The 12,607-nt window shown below is 31.9% G+C and overlaps 2 protein-coding genes and 2 non-coding genes across 15 annotated transcripts in view; 1 reads left to right on the top strand and 3 right to left on the bottom strand.

Moving 5' to 3' along the window:
• Nucleotides 1-12,607, top strand: part of LOC127561895 (tubulin polyglutamylase complex subunit 2-like) — an 877,998-nt gene that overhangs the window by 431,742 nt on the left and 433,649 nt on the right. The window lies entirely within an intron of this gene.
• UBAP2 (ubiquitin associated protein 2) overlaps nt 1-12,607 on the bottom strand; it is a 121,679-nt gene that overhangs the window by 31,767 nt on the left and 77,305 nt on the right. For all 10 annotated transcript variants that reach the window (XM_051997136.1, XM_051997157.1, XM_051997088.1 and 7 more), the window contains exons 10-13: nt 8,761-8,828; nt 5,954-6,146; nt 1,781-1,991; nt 184-458 (exon numbers count right to left, since the gene is read on the bottom strand). In XM_051997136.1, the coding sequence (XP_051853096.1) occupies nt 184-458; nt 1,781-1,991; nt 5,954-6,146; nt 8,761-8,828 (747 nt within the window). The remainder of the gene's footprint in view (nt 1-183; nt 459-1,780; nt 1,992-5,953; nt 6,147-8,760; nt 8,829-12,607) is intronic.
• Nucleotides 5,771-5,854, bottom strand: LOC127546142 (small nucleolar RNA SNORD121A). The gene has a single exon (XR_007949993.1). It is a non-coding gene; the product is annotated as a small nucleolar RNA SNORD121A (small nucleolar RNA).
• On the bottom strand, nt 7,203-7,282 carry LOC127546141 (small nucleolar RNA SNORD121A). Its single transcript, XR_007949992.1, has one exon. It is a non-coding gene; the product is annotated as a small nucleolar RNA SNORD121A (small nucleolar RNA).

The raw sequence follows: 12,607 nt of genomic DNA, 5'->3' as shown, positions 1-12,607 counted from the left end.
TTTTCCATTTTTACCTTTCTGCTTTATTATTACTCCAGTCAATCAAAAACAATTTTAACATTATTGACAATAAGATACATATACAAAAAAATTTAAACAATCAATAATTTATAAAGGAGAAATGTTCAGTTTTCACATTCCTTTCATTGTAAAGTTTACCTCTGGTAAACTCTGATCACTCACCTTGGAAGATGGTGGTACTCTCCGTTTTGGGGGTTTGATCTGTTTTGGCTGAGTTTGGTGGGCAGACACTGCTTGGTTTTCTGCAGACATGCTGGGAAGCTGCAGCATTTTGTTCACAGCTGTGTTATTGTCTCTGGAGTTTTCTCGGAGTTTTACCTGGGAGGAAAAGTTCTCCATCCCAGGAGGAGGAACAGGGATGGGTGGCTGGGTCTGGTGCTGCTGTCGCTGGCTCAACTGGCTTAGAACTGGGGATGGCTCAGGCTGAGATTTGAAGTCTACCAGATATACAGAAAAAAAAAGAAATCTAGTATATAATCAGCATACAGTTACCCAAAAGACGCTCATTTGTTTGTGCTAATCTTTCTGCCACTATCATATCATATCACTGAGAAATAGAAAATAATTATTCCATCCCAATGTCTAATTCAGAAAACAAAGCAGTTAATTTATATTTTTATATCTGTCTACCTAATTTGATATAAATGACTTAAGTATGCACTTTTTAAATTCTTTCATAAATGGTAGAGAAAAGGTCCATATCAAATAATACTTGATCACTTCAAAAGACTATTTGAAGACCTGTGTGAAGAATACCTCAAAATATAGCTACATAAATGAAAATGTTAAGAAGCAACAAAATTTAGGTTAAATGAATGGTACTGGTCCTACCGATTTTAGATATATAAATCCCCCTTCACAATCTTCAATAAAATTATTTTAAGACTATTTTGATATTTTGATGGCACTCCCTATTATGATAGTGTATGAAATTACCCTTTAGATAATTACATAGGACTTTTAACACAGGGTACAATTTAAATGCTACCTGGATATGAAAGAACATGGTTTTAATTAAAAGAAAGTATTAAGAACACCTGGACATTTGGGGAGAAACTAGTTTAAATTTGTCAATTCTGAAGAAAAATCTCAGATCATTTTCAGGAGCTAAATTTAAAAGCAGGACAAAAAGAAAAGAGGTTAAAATAGTACTAAGTCCTTCAAACTGTTCTGTTTCTTCCATGTTTCCTCTACTGTACAACCCAAAACATCAACCCAATCAACAACCCAAAATGGTCTAAAGAACAATTTTAAAAGTAGCCATAGTCTAGAGATTATATTACTTTGCAAAATTATTAATAGCTTATCTAGTTTGAGATACCAATGGATCTTGTAAGAACTGATACTGTTAACTACTATTGTTCATTTCTTAGTGACTAGTATATTATATTCTGTGATCATTCCTTCTATAAATAAATTATATTTGCCTAGAACTTTTAAACTATAATATAATCCTTCCTGTGCAGGGGAATTTAAATGAATTCTTATTCCTTGATATATAGAATATGCATTTCCATACATTTTATGAACACTGTAACTATAATAAGACCTTGCTCTCCCTGTCAAAAAATACAAACATAAACAAAAAACTTTGCAGATACCAATTATTTTTAAAATCTGAAAAAAATTCTGCAGTTTGATTTGCTATGTAATGTTATTTTTACAACATATATCCAATCAGTGACACGCATTATGTTGTCTCCCCAGTGAAAGTATAACAAGGCTTGAGCTGACTGTAAGAGAAAATCCATGCACTTACCAAACTGATTCATTATAGAGGACTGGGGAACTGAGGGTTTAAGATCCCAGGTTGAAGTAGTTGTAGGAGGGCTAGTGCTGTTTTGTTGAGAACTCTGAGTGCTGAACTGACCCAAACTTGAAGATTTCAATTGGTCCAAGATCTGGGAACTGGTGGGGTTTGCCATCTTTGAGGACCCAAGCTCTCCAAATCCAGAACCAAGAACTGAAGACTGTATAGAGGGAGAAGAAAAAAAGAGTCTCAAACAGGAAAAATTTCAGTGTAAAATGTGAAAGACAATTGTTGTCTCAATATCTTAAAAGCTGAAATTCAATTCATCACTATTTTTGAAAGCAGCTTGGGAAAAAAATTCTGGATATTCTGGATATTCTAATAAAAACAATAATAAAACAACAAAAACTCTCTTTATTTGACAAATTCTGAAGAAAAAAAGTGTTATGTACTCCATATGGTAATAAAAGTATAAAAATTGACAGTTAAAATGTCACTTTTGAAATATTTGGTGAACAAGTACCAGAAATGTAGTATTTGAGATATACTTTATGCAGATTAAGGAACTATATCATTATCTGAAAAATCCATGGCTATTATCCACTTTAATAGAATAGCATACACCCAACTAATTGAAGACTTCTCAAAAAGGACCAGGTAACAAGAAACAGTAAGCTGTATCAAAGAAGACAATATAATTCAAAGACAAGTAATATTATTAGATATGTTCTAAATCAAATACTAGCAGGTATATACAGACCCAAATTCTCAAAGTAGACTTAAAGATATCCAAGAGTGTTAGAATTTATATACTTTAAAAAAATGTCCATTTTAAAGTAAATCTCATTAGACCACAGCAATTATTTACTATTTTTCCTAAGTGTCCTGAGAAAGTTATAATTACTGAATATTAATTTTAAAATTCTTCTTAAAGTTTGGAACTATGTTCAAAAAATTATCAAATTGTGCATACCCTTTGATCCAGTAGTGTATCTACTGGGATTATATCCCAAAGAGATCTTAAAGGAAGGAAAGGGACCCACAAGTGCAAAAATGTTTGTGGCAGCCCTCACTGTAGAGGAAAGAAAATGGAAACTGAGTGGATGCCCATCAATTGAAGAATGGCTGAATAAATTATGGTATATTTCTATTCCGTAAGAAACGACCAGGAGGATGATTTCAAAGAAGCCTGGAGAGACTTATATGAACTGATGCTAAGTAAAATGAGCAGAATAGGAGATCATTATGCACACAGCAACAAGATTATATGTTGATCAATTCTGATGTGTATGGCTCTCTTCAACAACGAGATGATTCAAACCAGTTCCAGTTGATCAATGATGAAGAGAGTCATCTACACCCAGAGAAAGAACCGTGGGAACAGAATGTGGAATACAACATAACTTCCTCACTCTCTGTTATTTGTTTGCAATTTGTTTTTTTTCTCAGTTTTTCTTTTTCTTCCTTCTTGATTTGATTTTCCTTGTGCAACAAGATAACTATATAAATATGTATAATATAGTGGATTGAACATGTATTTTAACATATTTAATATGTAGTAGACTTGATACCCACTGCCAGCTAGGGGATGGGGTGGGGGGGAAGGGGAAAATTTGGAACAAACAGTTTTGCAAGGGTCAATGTTGGAAAAATCACCTCTGCATATGTTTTGTAAATAAAAAAGCTTTAATAAAAAAAAAATAAATAAAAACAAAAATTCTGCTTAAGATAATTATGCATGATCCAATTTATCCATAAAGATACTACGTATTTAGCAAATTGTACAATCACATGCCTTTTGTTTTTCTTCAGGTTCCTAAGAGTTTAACGTGAACTGGTTTAGACAGCAACTAAAAGTAGGACAGAGATTAAATTAAGGTAGAAAAGAGAATGAGGAAGAAATAGTCCAAATAATTCCAGACATTAGGGTTTCACTTAGCAAACTCATTCCCTGGCACAACTGATTTAGGTTTTCTTTCAAATATTAACGGGACAAAAATGAGGCAAAAATGAGACAAAAATGATGGCAAATAAAAAGCCTTCAAAATTTATGCAGCAATCTGATAAAACAGATTTAATTCTTTACATTTAGTTACATAAAAAGCCTATATTCAATCAAGTCAATGGTCCCAGGAACTGAAAGACAGAACTATAAGACTACCTATACAAATAGCAAATGTGGCACTAGCTCTGGGAACGTATCAAACTTGTCAGTACACAAATGGTAAAGAAGCCAGTGATTAGATAATAGTACAGATGACAATTCTATTGAAATAAGGTGTTCTTATTAGTAAAAAAAAAAAAAAAAAGTTAAGTCACATAATGACTACTCTTCACTAATGATATTCAAAATTACCAATGTGAAATTGATTTAAAATGATCTCAAACCTAAATTTAATTCTGTTCCTAAAATAGTATTCATGCTGACCTCTCTCTACTTCTCTTTGCATGGTTTAAAGTGCTGAACTTGGAAAGGAAGATCTGGATTTAAATTATGCATTTCGAGGTGTGAGAATGTATTTGTGACACTGATTGCTTCAACTTAGGACCTTAGTTTTACTTATCTAAAAAAATGAGGTTAACACATGCATTACAGGGTTTCCATAAAGATTTTTAAAAAAAAGGATAAACACAAAACTTTGTTAACTCAAAAGCATAATATAAATATCATTTATTATCTACATGCTAACCCATCTTTGTCCACTGTTTAAGTCAAATTCTTACTGATCTGAGAATGACCTGAGAAAATGATAAAAAATGATTCTAGATGACAGCAACTCCAGACAGCCTCTAAATCTATCATCAGTAATGCAAAAGTAGCACTTTATTAAGTATTATTTTATTCTCACATTATCCCACATATGTAATTTTATCTCCTTAACTTTGTCTATAGGTGACAAGGTTTGACAAGTTACATTATTATAAAGGTTATTAGCACAATGCTAGTCCCCATAGTTCTCCCTTTCAGTTTCTAAAGCCACTGAGTTGGTTGAATATGGACTTTAAGGCAACTAAAGAGAGATAAAACTGAATGGGAAAATTAGGGAACTATAAAATTTCTCATTCATCTGCTATGTTTAAATTCCAGATTCTTTTTTTTTTTTAATTTAGCATTGAAATTATATATCTTTTCATTTGCAAGCACTTGAAAGCAGAAAAGTGAAATAACTAGTGGCTTCAGACTTAGAAACAAACAGCACCATACTTCACCCCATGCTATCCGAAGCAATGGCACTATGATATGCATCAGATCTATGATAACAGCACTTTCAAACAGGATATGACTTATAATATAGAGTAAGACAAAATAATCTGTATAAAAACCTGTATGGCTAGCTACAAAATTTGCAAATGATTTCATTATATAAACAGAAAATATATAAATCTGGATTTTATAATTAAAAAAGTTATACTTAGGACCACCCCAAACTGGCTAGGATTGGAAAATTTTCAAAATGGGGGTTGGTTTATAAGGGATTGTAGATATAAATTAGTCTAATCTGTTCATTCTCCAGATGAAATAAGTAAAAGCACAAAAAAACAAAAAAGTCTTGTTTTTGAAACTAGGTCCAATAACTTCATCAAATGTTTTTTCCAAGATTGAACCTCTTCAACTCAAACAAAAAAATCTTGCTGCACTCCTTTTTGCCCAAACTTATTGATGCACATTATGGACATTTAAAGTTTTATTGTTGAAATATCAAAATCCATCTTTGGCTAAATTTCAGTATTACTCTTTAATGCTTAGCTAGCCACCATCACATCAAAAATTCCTGTTGTAATCTTCTGACATGTCAAAAACAATAATGTTTCTATTTACAGTAAGATGGATAACAAAAACAAATATCAGTATTTTAAGTGTGGAGATAGGGCTTGACTAATTCACAGTTAAGAGAAACTCCATGAAAACATTAATTTCAATTTCATCAAAAAAGACTTGGAATTTTCATAAGTGTTCTAAGAGAATTCAACTATTTTATTAAAATTTATCTTTCATTAGTCCAGAAAACTCAGAGATAGATGGATTTCAACATACAATACTCAGATATGTGCTTGGAAACTATCACATCACAGTCTCTGGACTAGAAGAAAATTCTGTTTTCTAAATCTGATTGGATGCTTATAAGTATAAATGCTATATACACATTCCTTGAAATTCCATACTGAAATAAAATCAGTTACCAGACTCTGGGGAGAATAAGAGTTGACAGTACTCGGGTTGCTAGTTCCTGATGCCATCTGAGTGTTGTTGTGTTGAGAATTTGTAAAGACCAGGGCTTGGCCAAACCCCTGCTGTTGAGGAGGTTCAAATGAGTTGACTTCTGGGACTTGGGTAGAAGTAGAAGGCTTCTGCAGCAAGGCTACCAAATCAATGCTAAGCAGACAAAAAACAATATCCAGGTCAAATGCTTCTCTTATCAGAAAAGATATCAAGAAGCACAATAAGGAGAAAATTGACATGAAAAAGTCTATAAGCAAAGGAGCTGTATTCACCTTTGGGAAATGAGATTTTTTTTTTTTTTGAAAAGGGGTGATATAAGCCACAAAAAACAAATCCATAGAAATTCAAATTCAAGAAAGGTTGTAAAAACTTTGTAGGAAGGAAAAGTAAAATATATATACCCAGATAATTTGGGAGTAATTATTTTTGAAAACCTGTTTATATTTTGTTGTTATATTTTAGATCATTTCCTACATTATAAAATTGGGACTTTGGGAAGCAAACGGATTAATCTGGACTTGCAGATATAAATATTTTATTTAGCTAATAAATATTTAAACTTGGTTTAATGAAGAACTGTGTTTAGCAGGCTGTTACTTTTATTTATAGAATTAAATCTTGATATTAGATGAGTCCATCAGAAATCAATACCTGAACAAGAAATCCCTTAAAAAAAAAAAAAATAACTGACCACAAGTCTTTGTTTGAAAACCTCCAGTGGAAAAGAACCTGTTGCCACCTGAGACAGCCCATTCTGCTTTAGAGCAATCTCATTTTTAAAAAGATTTTTCTTCCTCTTAATTCAATCCTAAATTTCCCTTCACCTACTATTCTTAGATCTTCACTCTGCTCTAGGCTGAACAATTAAATTTCATTTTCCAAAAGAAGGACCTTTCTAATGTATCCCCATTCAAAACTTCTTCACCAGGGCAAACAATTCGAGCTTTTGCAATCGATTCTCTCTCATACAGAACAATGCTATAAGAGGCCTGCACAATTTCTTTTGAGCACAACTCTCACACAAAAATTAGAATCAGTTTATATTAAAATAATTATTTGACTAGAACACGTAAATAAATACTAAGCCTAGAATTTTAGTCTATAAAATAAACTGCTTATTTGTTTTAGTTACACTTCAAAAGTTGGACAATAAGCAAATAATGGGTAAAATACTTTACCAATAAAAATAATATTTATAATATTTCAAAAGTCCAAAAAACTCAGAAATGTTTTCCACATGGATTGATCAGATATGTGCTTGGAAAAGAGTACATCATTGTTCTTTGGACTTTTCAATACTGCCTCCCACCCAAAACTTGAGTCAATGAACATACTTCTTAAAAATATTTTATATTCAGAAAAAAAGCAATTTCATAAACTAAAACTAAATTTTACTACGACCTTAAATGAAAAAAGAATGTTTTTACACCTATAATCAGTAAACATGAAAAAAAAATCATATATATGTTCAAAATCCTCAAATATTACTTTCAGAAATGTATACAACAAAGCAGTTCTAGATTGTTTACAGAACTCAAAATCTATTGCATGGAAAAATATTTAATACTTTTTAAAAATTGGCTTTCAAATTAATTTAGATTTTCCTAAGGAACAAGAAGCTGACTAAAAAGTTTTAAAGAAATGATTCCTTTAAATGCTCAATTTCTGTTTCATCTCTAATTTGTTAACATGCATCAAGTACCACACTTCTCCCACTACCTGCTTTTTTTAGTTTGTGGAGGCTTTTGATATTATTCTGAGCATAGGATACATTTGAATTTACTTTACATTAGGTTTAGTGAATTATAAGAAATGAAATGGAGAACTGGGAATACATCTGGAATTATTTCTTGCTAATTAGGGAAACTTTACTCTGATAAATGTGTGTAAAAAATTTTCTAACTAACTCTCACTGGACTTTAACCTAATATAAAGACCAAAATTATGAAGAGAGACCCTAAGAATTGTAGAAAAGGAGTTCAGTTAAAAGAACTAAAATGACGATGCAATAAACTGCAGTAAATTTAGATTAAATCAGTTAAAACTAAAGAGCACAAGTTCAAACTGTAGTTATTAATATTAGCTTAGAATTTCATATTTTTCTCCCTATTATAATTAAAATTAAATTTAAAAGTTATTTTGATGAGCACAATACTATAAAATTTGTATATTCTTTTATGATTAGTACAATAAGAATGTCAATATTATTAAAATCATCTTACTTAAAATAATACTTCAGCCTTAATTCAGAACCTTTCATGTTTGCAGAAGCAAAGACTCAGAATTGGAAAAAACTTCAGTTGCTTACATACACTTGTAAATGGTCTTTTGAATAAATTTTTATTAGTTCAGCTGAAAATCCCCAGCAGTTAAATGAAGTAATTTCATGTTTAAAGCTATCTTTCTATTACCTAACTATAAGGTATATTATTGCTTCCTAATCACTGAAAGACAATGGTTAATTATTTCCCCCAAAAAACACTCAATCTTAAACGTTTCCCCTTGTATTCCCTCAAGTTGCCAATAATGGCAACAAACTTAAAATGTCAGTATTTGTGTGACGTCTACTATTGACAATCAAATTCTGGGAAAAATAATATTTAAGCTTATTATCTATGAGAATCAAAAATATTTCCATATTCAAATAAAAAAATTTTTCTTCCCCTTACATGTGCTACCTGATTTACATAATTTAATATAAAATGACCTTGAAATGAACTAACTGGAAAAGTTTGTTCTAATAGCTGCTGAGGAAAGAAGGTTATACCTTTGTCCAGGTGTGACATGATTTTCAGCTGGAACAGAAGAAGCAGTGAATACCTTCGTTTCAGAAAGCTGTGTGGAAAAGAGAAACTTAATTCTAATTGTTATGCATAGCAGAAAAACAAGATAAACACCAAATTATTATCATTTATTAATCATCTCACAGTAGTTCGGCCAATGGCAGTTTTTGGTAAAAGTGGAAGTCTTTAAATGGGGAAAGGAAAAAGAGAATGTAAGGATGAGAATGGTTCAAAAACTGGGCATCTGAATGATATTCTTTGTATAAGTATCACAAGTTGTTTTGAGTCAGATTGAATTTAAGATATGTTTGGGTGCTATTTCTACGATGCATCTGCTGAAAGTCAAAAATTGAAGTTGGTGAAATAAGTGGGAAGTAAAATATACAGAGAAGAGGATCCAGGACAAAACTTTAGAGGACATACAATGATTAAGTGGAATATCAATAAAGACTAAGCAAAGTATATTGATAAAAAAGCCTCCTTTCTACCAAAGCAGGAGTAGGGTCAGAAAAACCCAAGAGAAAGGATCCAAAAGGAGATAATCCTTAGCATCTATCTAATGGTTCAGTGAGATCAAAAATGTACAAAGGGAAGAAAAGGTCAGCTCATTTGACAATTAACTCATTGATAAAGGGAGAAATCAGTTTCAGATGAGTGAAGAAGTCAGAAGCCAAAGTGCAAAAGGAACTGAGAAATCGTTAAGAGAAGTTAATGAGTACCAAGCTCAACAAATTGATCTAGAAGCTTGGTTTTGAATAGGAGACATTTAGAGTAATACCTTTGAATGGGTATGAGCTTCAAGACAGGTCTGGTGTCTTTGTTTTTTAGGGTCAAGGAAACTGCAACTCTCATGTAGTCATATTTTTAGGCAGTAGGGAATGGATCAGTACACAGAGGTATGGAATGAAGGGGAAGGGAAGGAATGAGTCAAGGACAAGCTATCAGAAAAGATGTGGAGGGATAAAAGGAAGAACATAAGCAGAAGGGATTGTCACTGTTAAGAAAAATGAGAGTATGGGAGATAGGAGTTTAAAGAGAAAGACATCAAGCAATTTGAGATGAAGAAGGAGGAAGGAAGTTCATGAGGACTGGCCCATATTTTCCACAGTAAAATGAAAGATTTTCCACTGAAACTGAAAGGTAGGGTATGTGAGCATGGGAAGCTGAAGGACAGAAATTAGATGGAAGAACAGCTGCTGGGAGGTAAGAATCAATTAAAGAATTGTAAATGGATTACCTTGCTTAAGGGAAGGAAAATGATGAGATTGGTTAACTCTAGCAAAAATTGAGTGAGGAAAATGATCCCAGAGCAAGAGTAATGGTTTAGAAATTACTGTGGTTGAAAAACTGGGGGAGGGGTGGTAATGGTGTCACAATAATGATCAAGAGTAGGTTTTAAAAGAAATGGACAACAGGAAGAGATAGAATAAGTACCACACTTTATGACATATAATGGATGATATTACCAGGCAAGAGAAGACATTGGCCCATAAATACGCATGCCAAATGGGACTCCAAAAATTGTGTCTATGATGACAGGAATTAATAAAATAAAAAGGAAAGGCACATGGAATTTAGCGATTTTAACCAAAACTACAAATGTAAAATTAATTTTTGCTTTGTATAATGATAGTTTCCCCTTGCAATTTCAAAAGATCACACACATACCATTCAGTTTAAACAACACAATGGGGATGATGACAAGGGGAACAAATTAGTTCCTTATGATTCAGTAAAAATGAGCATTGAATTTGGAGTCAGAGAACCTGGATTTGAATCTCAGCTTCACTACTTGTTTACAGATGACAAGTCATCATCTTTTTCCCTCAAAAGCGAGAGTCTAGACATGTTTGTCCAAAAGAGATGGCCAAATGACTATCCTTTAAATAACCTGCTGGCCTTAATAATAAAATTAAGTTGCCCCTTCTCCCCCAAAAGAAACAGTAGTCTAGAATGATTTCAGTTGTTAGAATTAGTTGAGACAAAAGTAAAATTTTTGGCATATAATTAACTTTACACTTTTTTACAACTTTAAAAAAAAACACCTTTTAATAAGTATAATATACTCCATTTAGTCACTTGGGACACATAATTCTACACTGAATTTAGAAGATTAAAAAGAAAATTATATATTATGCTATAATATATCATTTATCACATTTTTATCAAGAAACCACAATATTGGATAGCTTTAATAAACAATACATTTTCCCCAAATCTAGCCTTTGTTATACCTATAGAATGCCATTTCTTGCTCTTTCTCAATGTGGCATGATATAAGATAATAGTTTAAGATAATAATACAGTGTGCCATCTTCCTTTGGCAATTTTTATAATTTCAGAAAATTTTTGCTTCAAAATACAGCAATATAGTTATTAGAATTCATAATTTCCTTCAATGAAGGCAAGACTTCCTGGCCTAATGGAAGTAAAAAATAAGGAAAATATTTTTGTAAATGTATTCTGCTACCTAATGAAGATGCTCAGATTGTATAAACTCACCTGAATTTCTAAAAACAGTTCTGGTATAGTTTTCAATGAAAAGTGAGTTCTATCGGTAAAAATATTGGTGTGTTCAGTTTTTATATCACTGAGGTTAAGATGATAATTTTTTCTTGAGAGACAATAACTATGTTTCATTAAAATCTTCTTACTACAGTTTCAAGTTCAATAAGTCCATGTTGGACTACATTTCACTCAATAATCCCATCCAGCAATAAGTGTCTCTTCCCCTGCCTCTCCCCCTTCTTGTAAACTGAGTACAACATTTTGAAGCAATAGTTTTTAAGTTCTTAACACTGTTTTTCAAATTCAACCACACATGCTTCTGAGTTTCAGTGTGATCAATCTCATTTTACGTTATGTGGAATGATATTTTAATTGGTTTTTGAACTTGAGCTATCCATTTTAATACTTGAATAGTCAATAGAGTGTGCCTTTTAAAGAGGTCTTTCTTTTGCATGTTTCCTTGGAGTAAAAAAATCAAAGAATTAAAAACAACAAAGAAAGAATTTAAATGTGTGTATGGCCCAAAAGCTAACACTCAACTCACAGAGAAATTCATGAAGAAACCAGCTTAATGTTGTTTTATACGGTAAAAGATGATGTGTTCAATTAGCTTACTGTCAGTAGAAATCCTTGTGGCAAGATGTTACAAAATGGAAGCATTTCAAACTTGCTGACTCCAAGTAATTTTCATACCATTATACCTCAAAGGACTTTACAAGCTCTAAATCTATGATACCATAAAAAATGTATTTAAAAAAAATTTTTTTTCTTGTCTATGTAAACAGAAAAATGTCTGGATACAATTCTATATAGTTTTATCATAAGATTATGGGAGCTGGAAAAGACATATCACTTAGTACAACCCATGCTTCAAAAGTAATTCCTTCTAAATGATTACTAAGCATCTAGCCATTGAGTGAAGATTTTAAGTGAAATGGATACTAATCTACCAAAGTCACATCCTATTTCTCTAAATAATAATCTTCACCTACCAATTACAAAAAACTCATCCAATTAATGTGAAAATATTGAATATTTATTTACTCATTTGTATGTATAATTTTCCTGCTGTATAAATTTTAAGTTCCTTGAGGGCAGGGATTCTTTCTTAATGTTGGTGTCCTTAGGTTATAGCACAGAACTTGATACATAACATTTGTTGAATAAATGCTTATTGAACTGAACTCAACCAAGAAGCAGCCCATTTGATTTTGTTTAAACTCTAATTTTAAGGAAGTAGTCAAGCAGAAATCTGTCTCTTTGTACCTTATGCCCACTGCTTCTAGTTCATTTGTATGGGGTCCAACATATAAAGTCTATGTC

This window comes from Antechinus flavipes, chromosome 1 (assembly GCF_016432865.1).
Source record: "Antechinus flavipes isolate AdamAnt ecotype Samford, QLD, Australia chromosome 1, AdamAnt_v2, whole genome shotgun sequence".
Lineage (NCBI taxonomy): Eukaryota > Metazoa > Chordata > Mammalia > Dasyuromorphia > Dasyuridae > Antechinus > Antechinus flavipes.
This window is presented reverse-complemented; position numbering and strand designations above follow the sequence as displayed.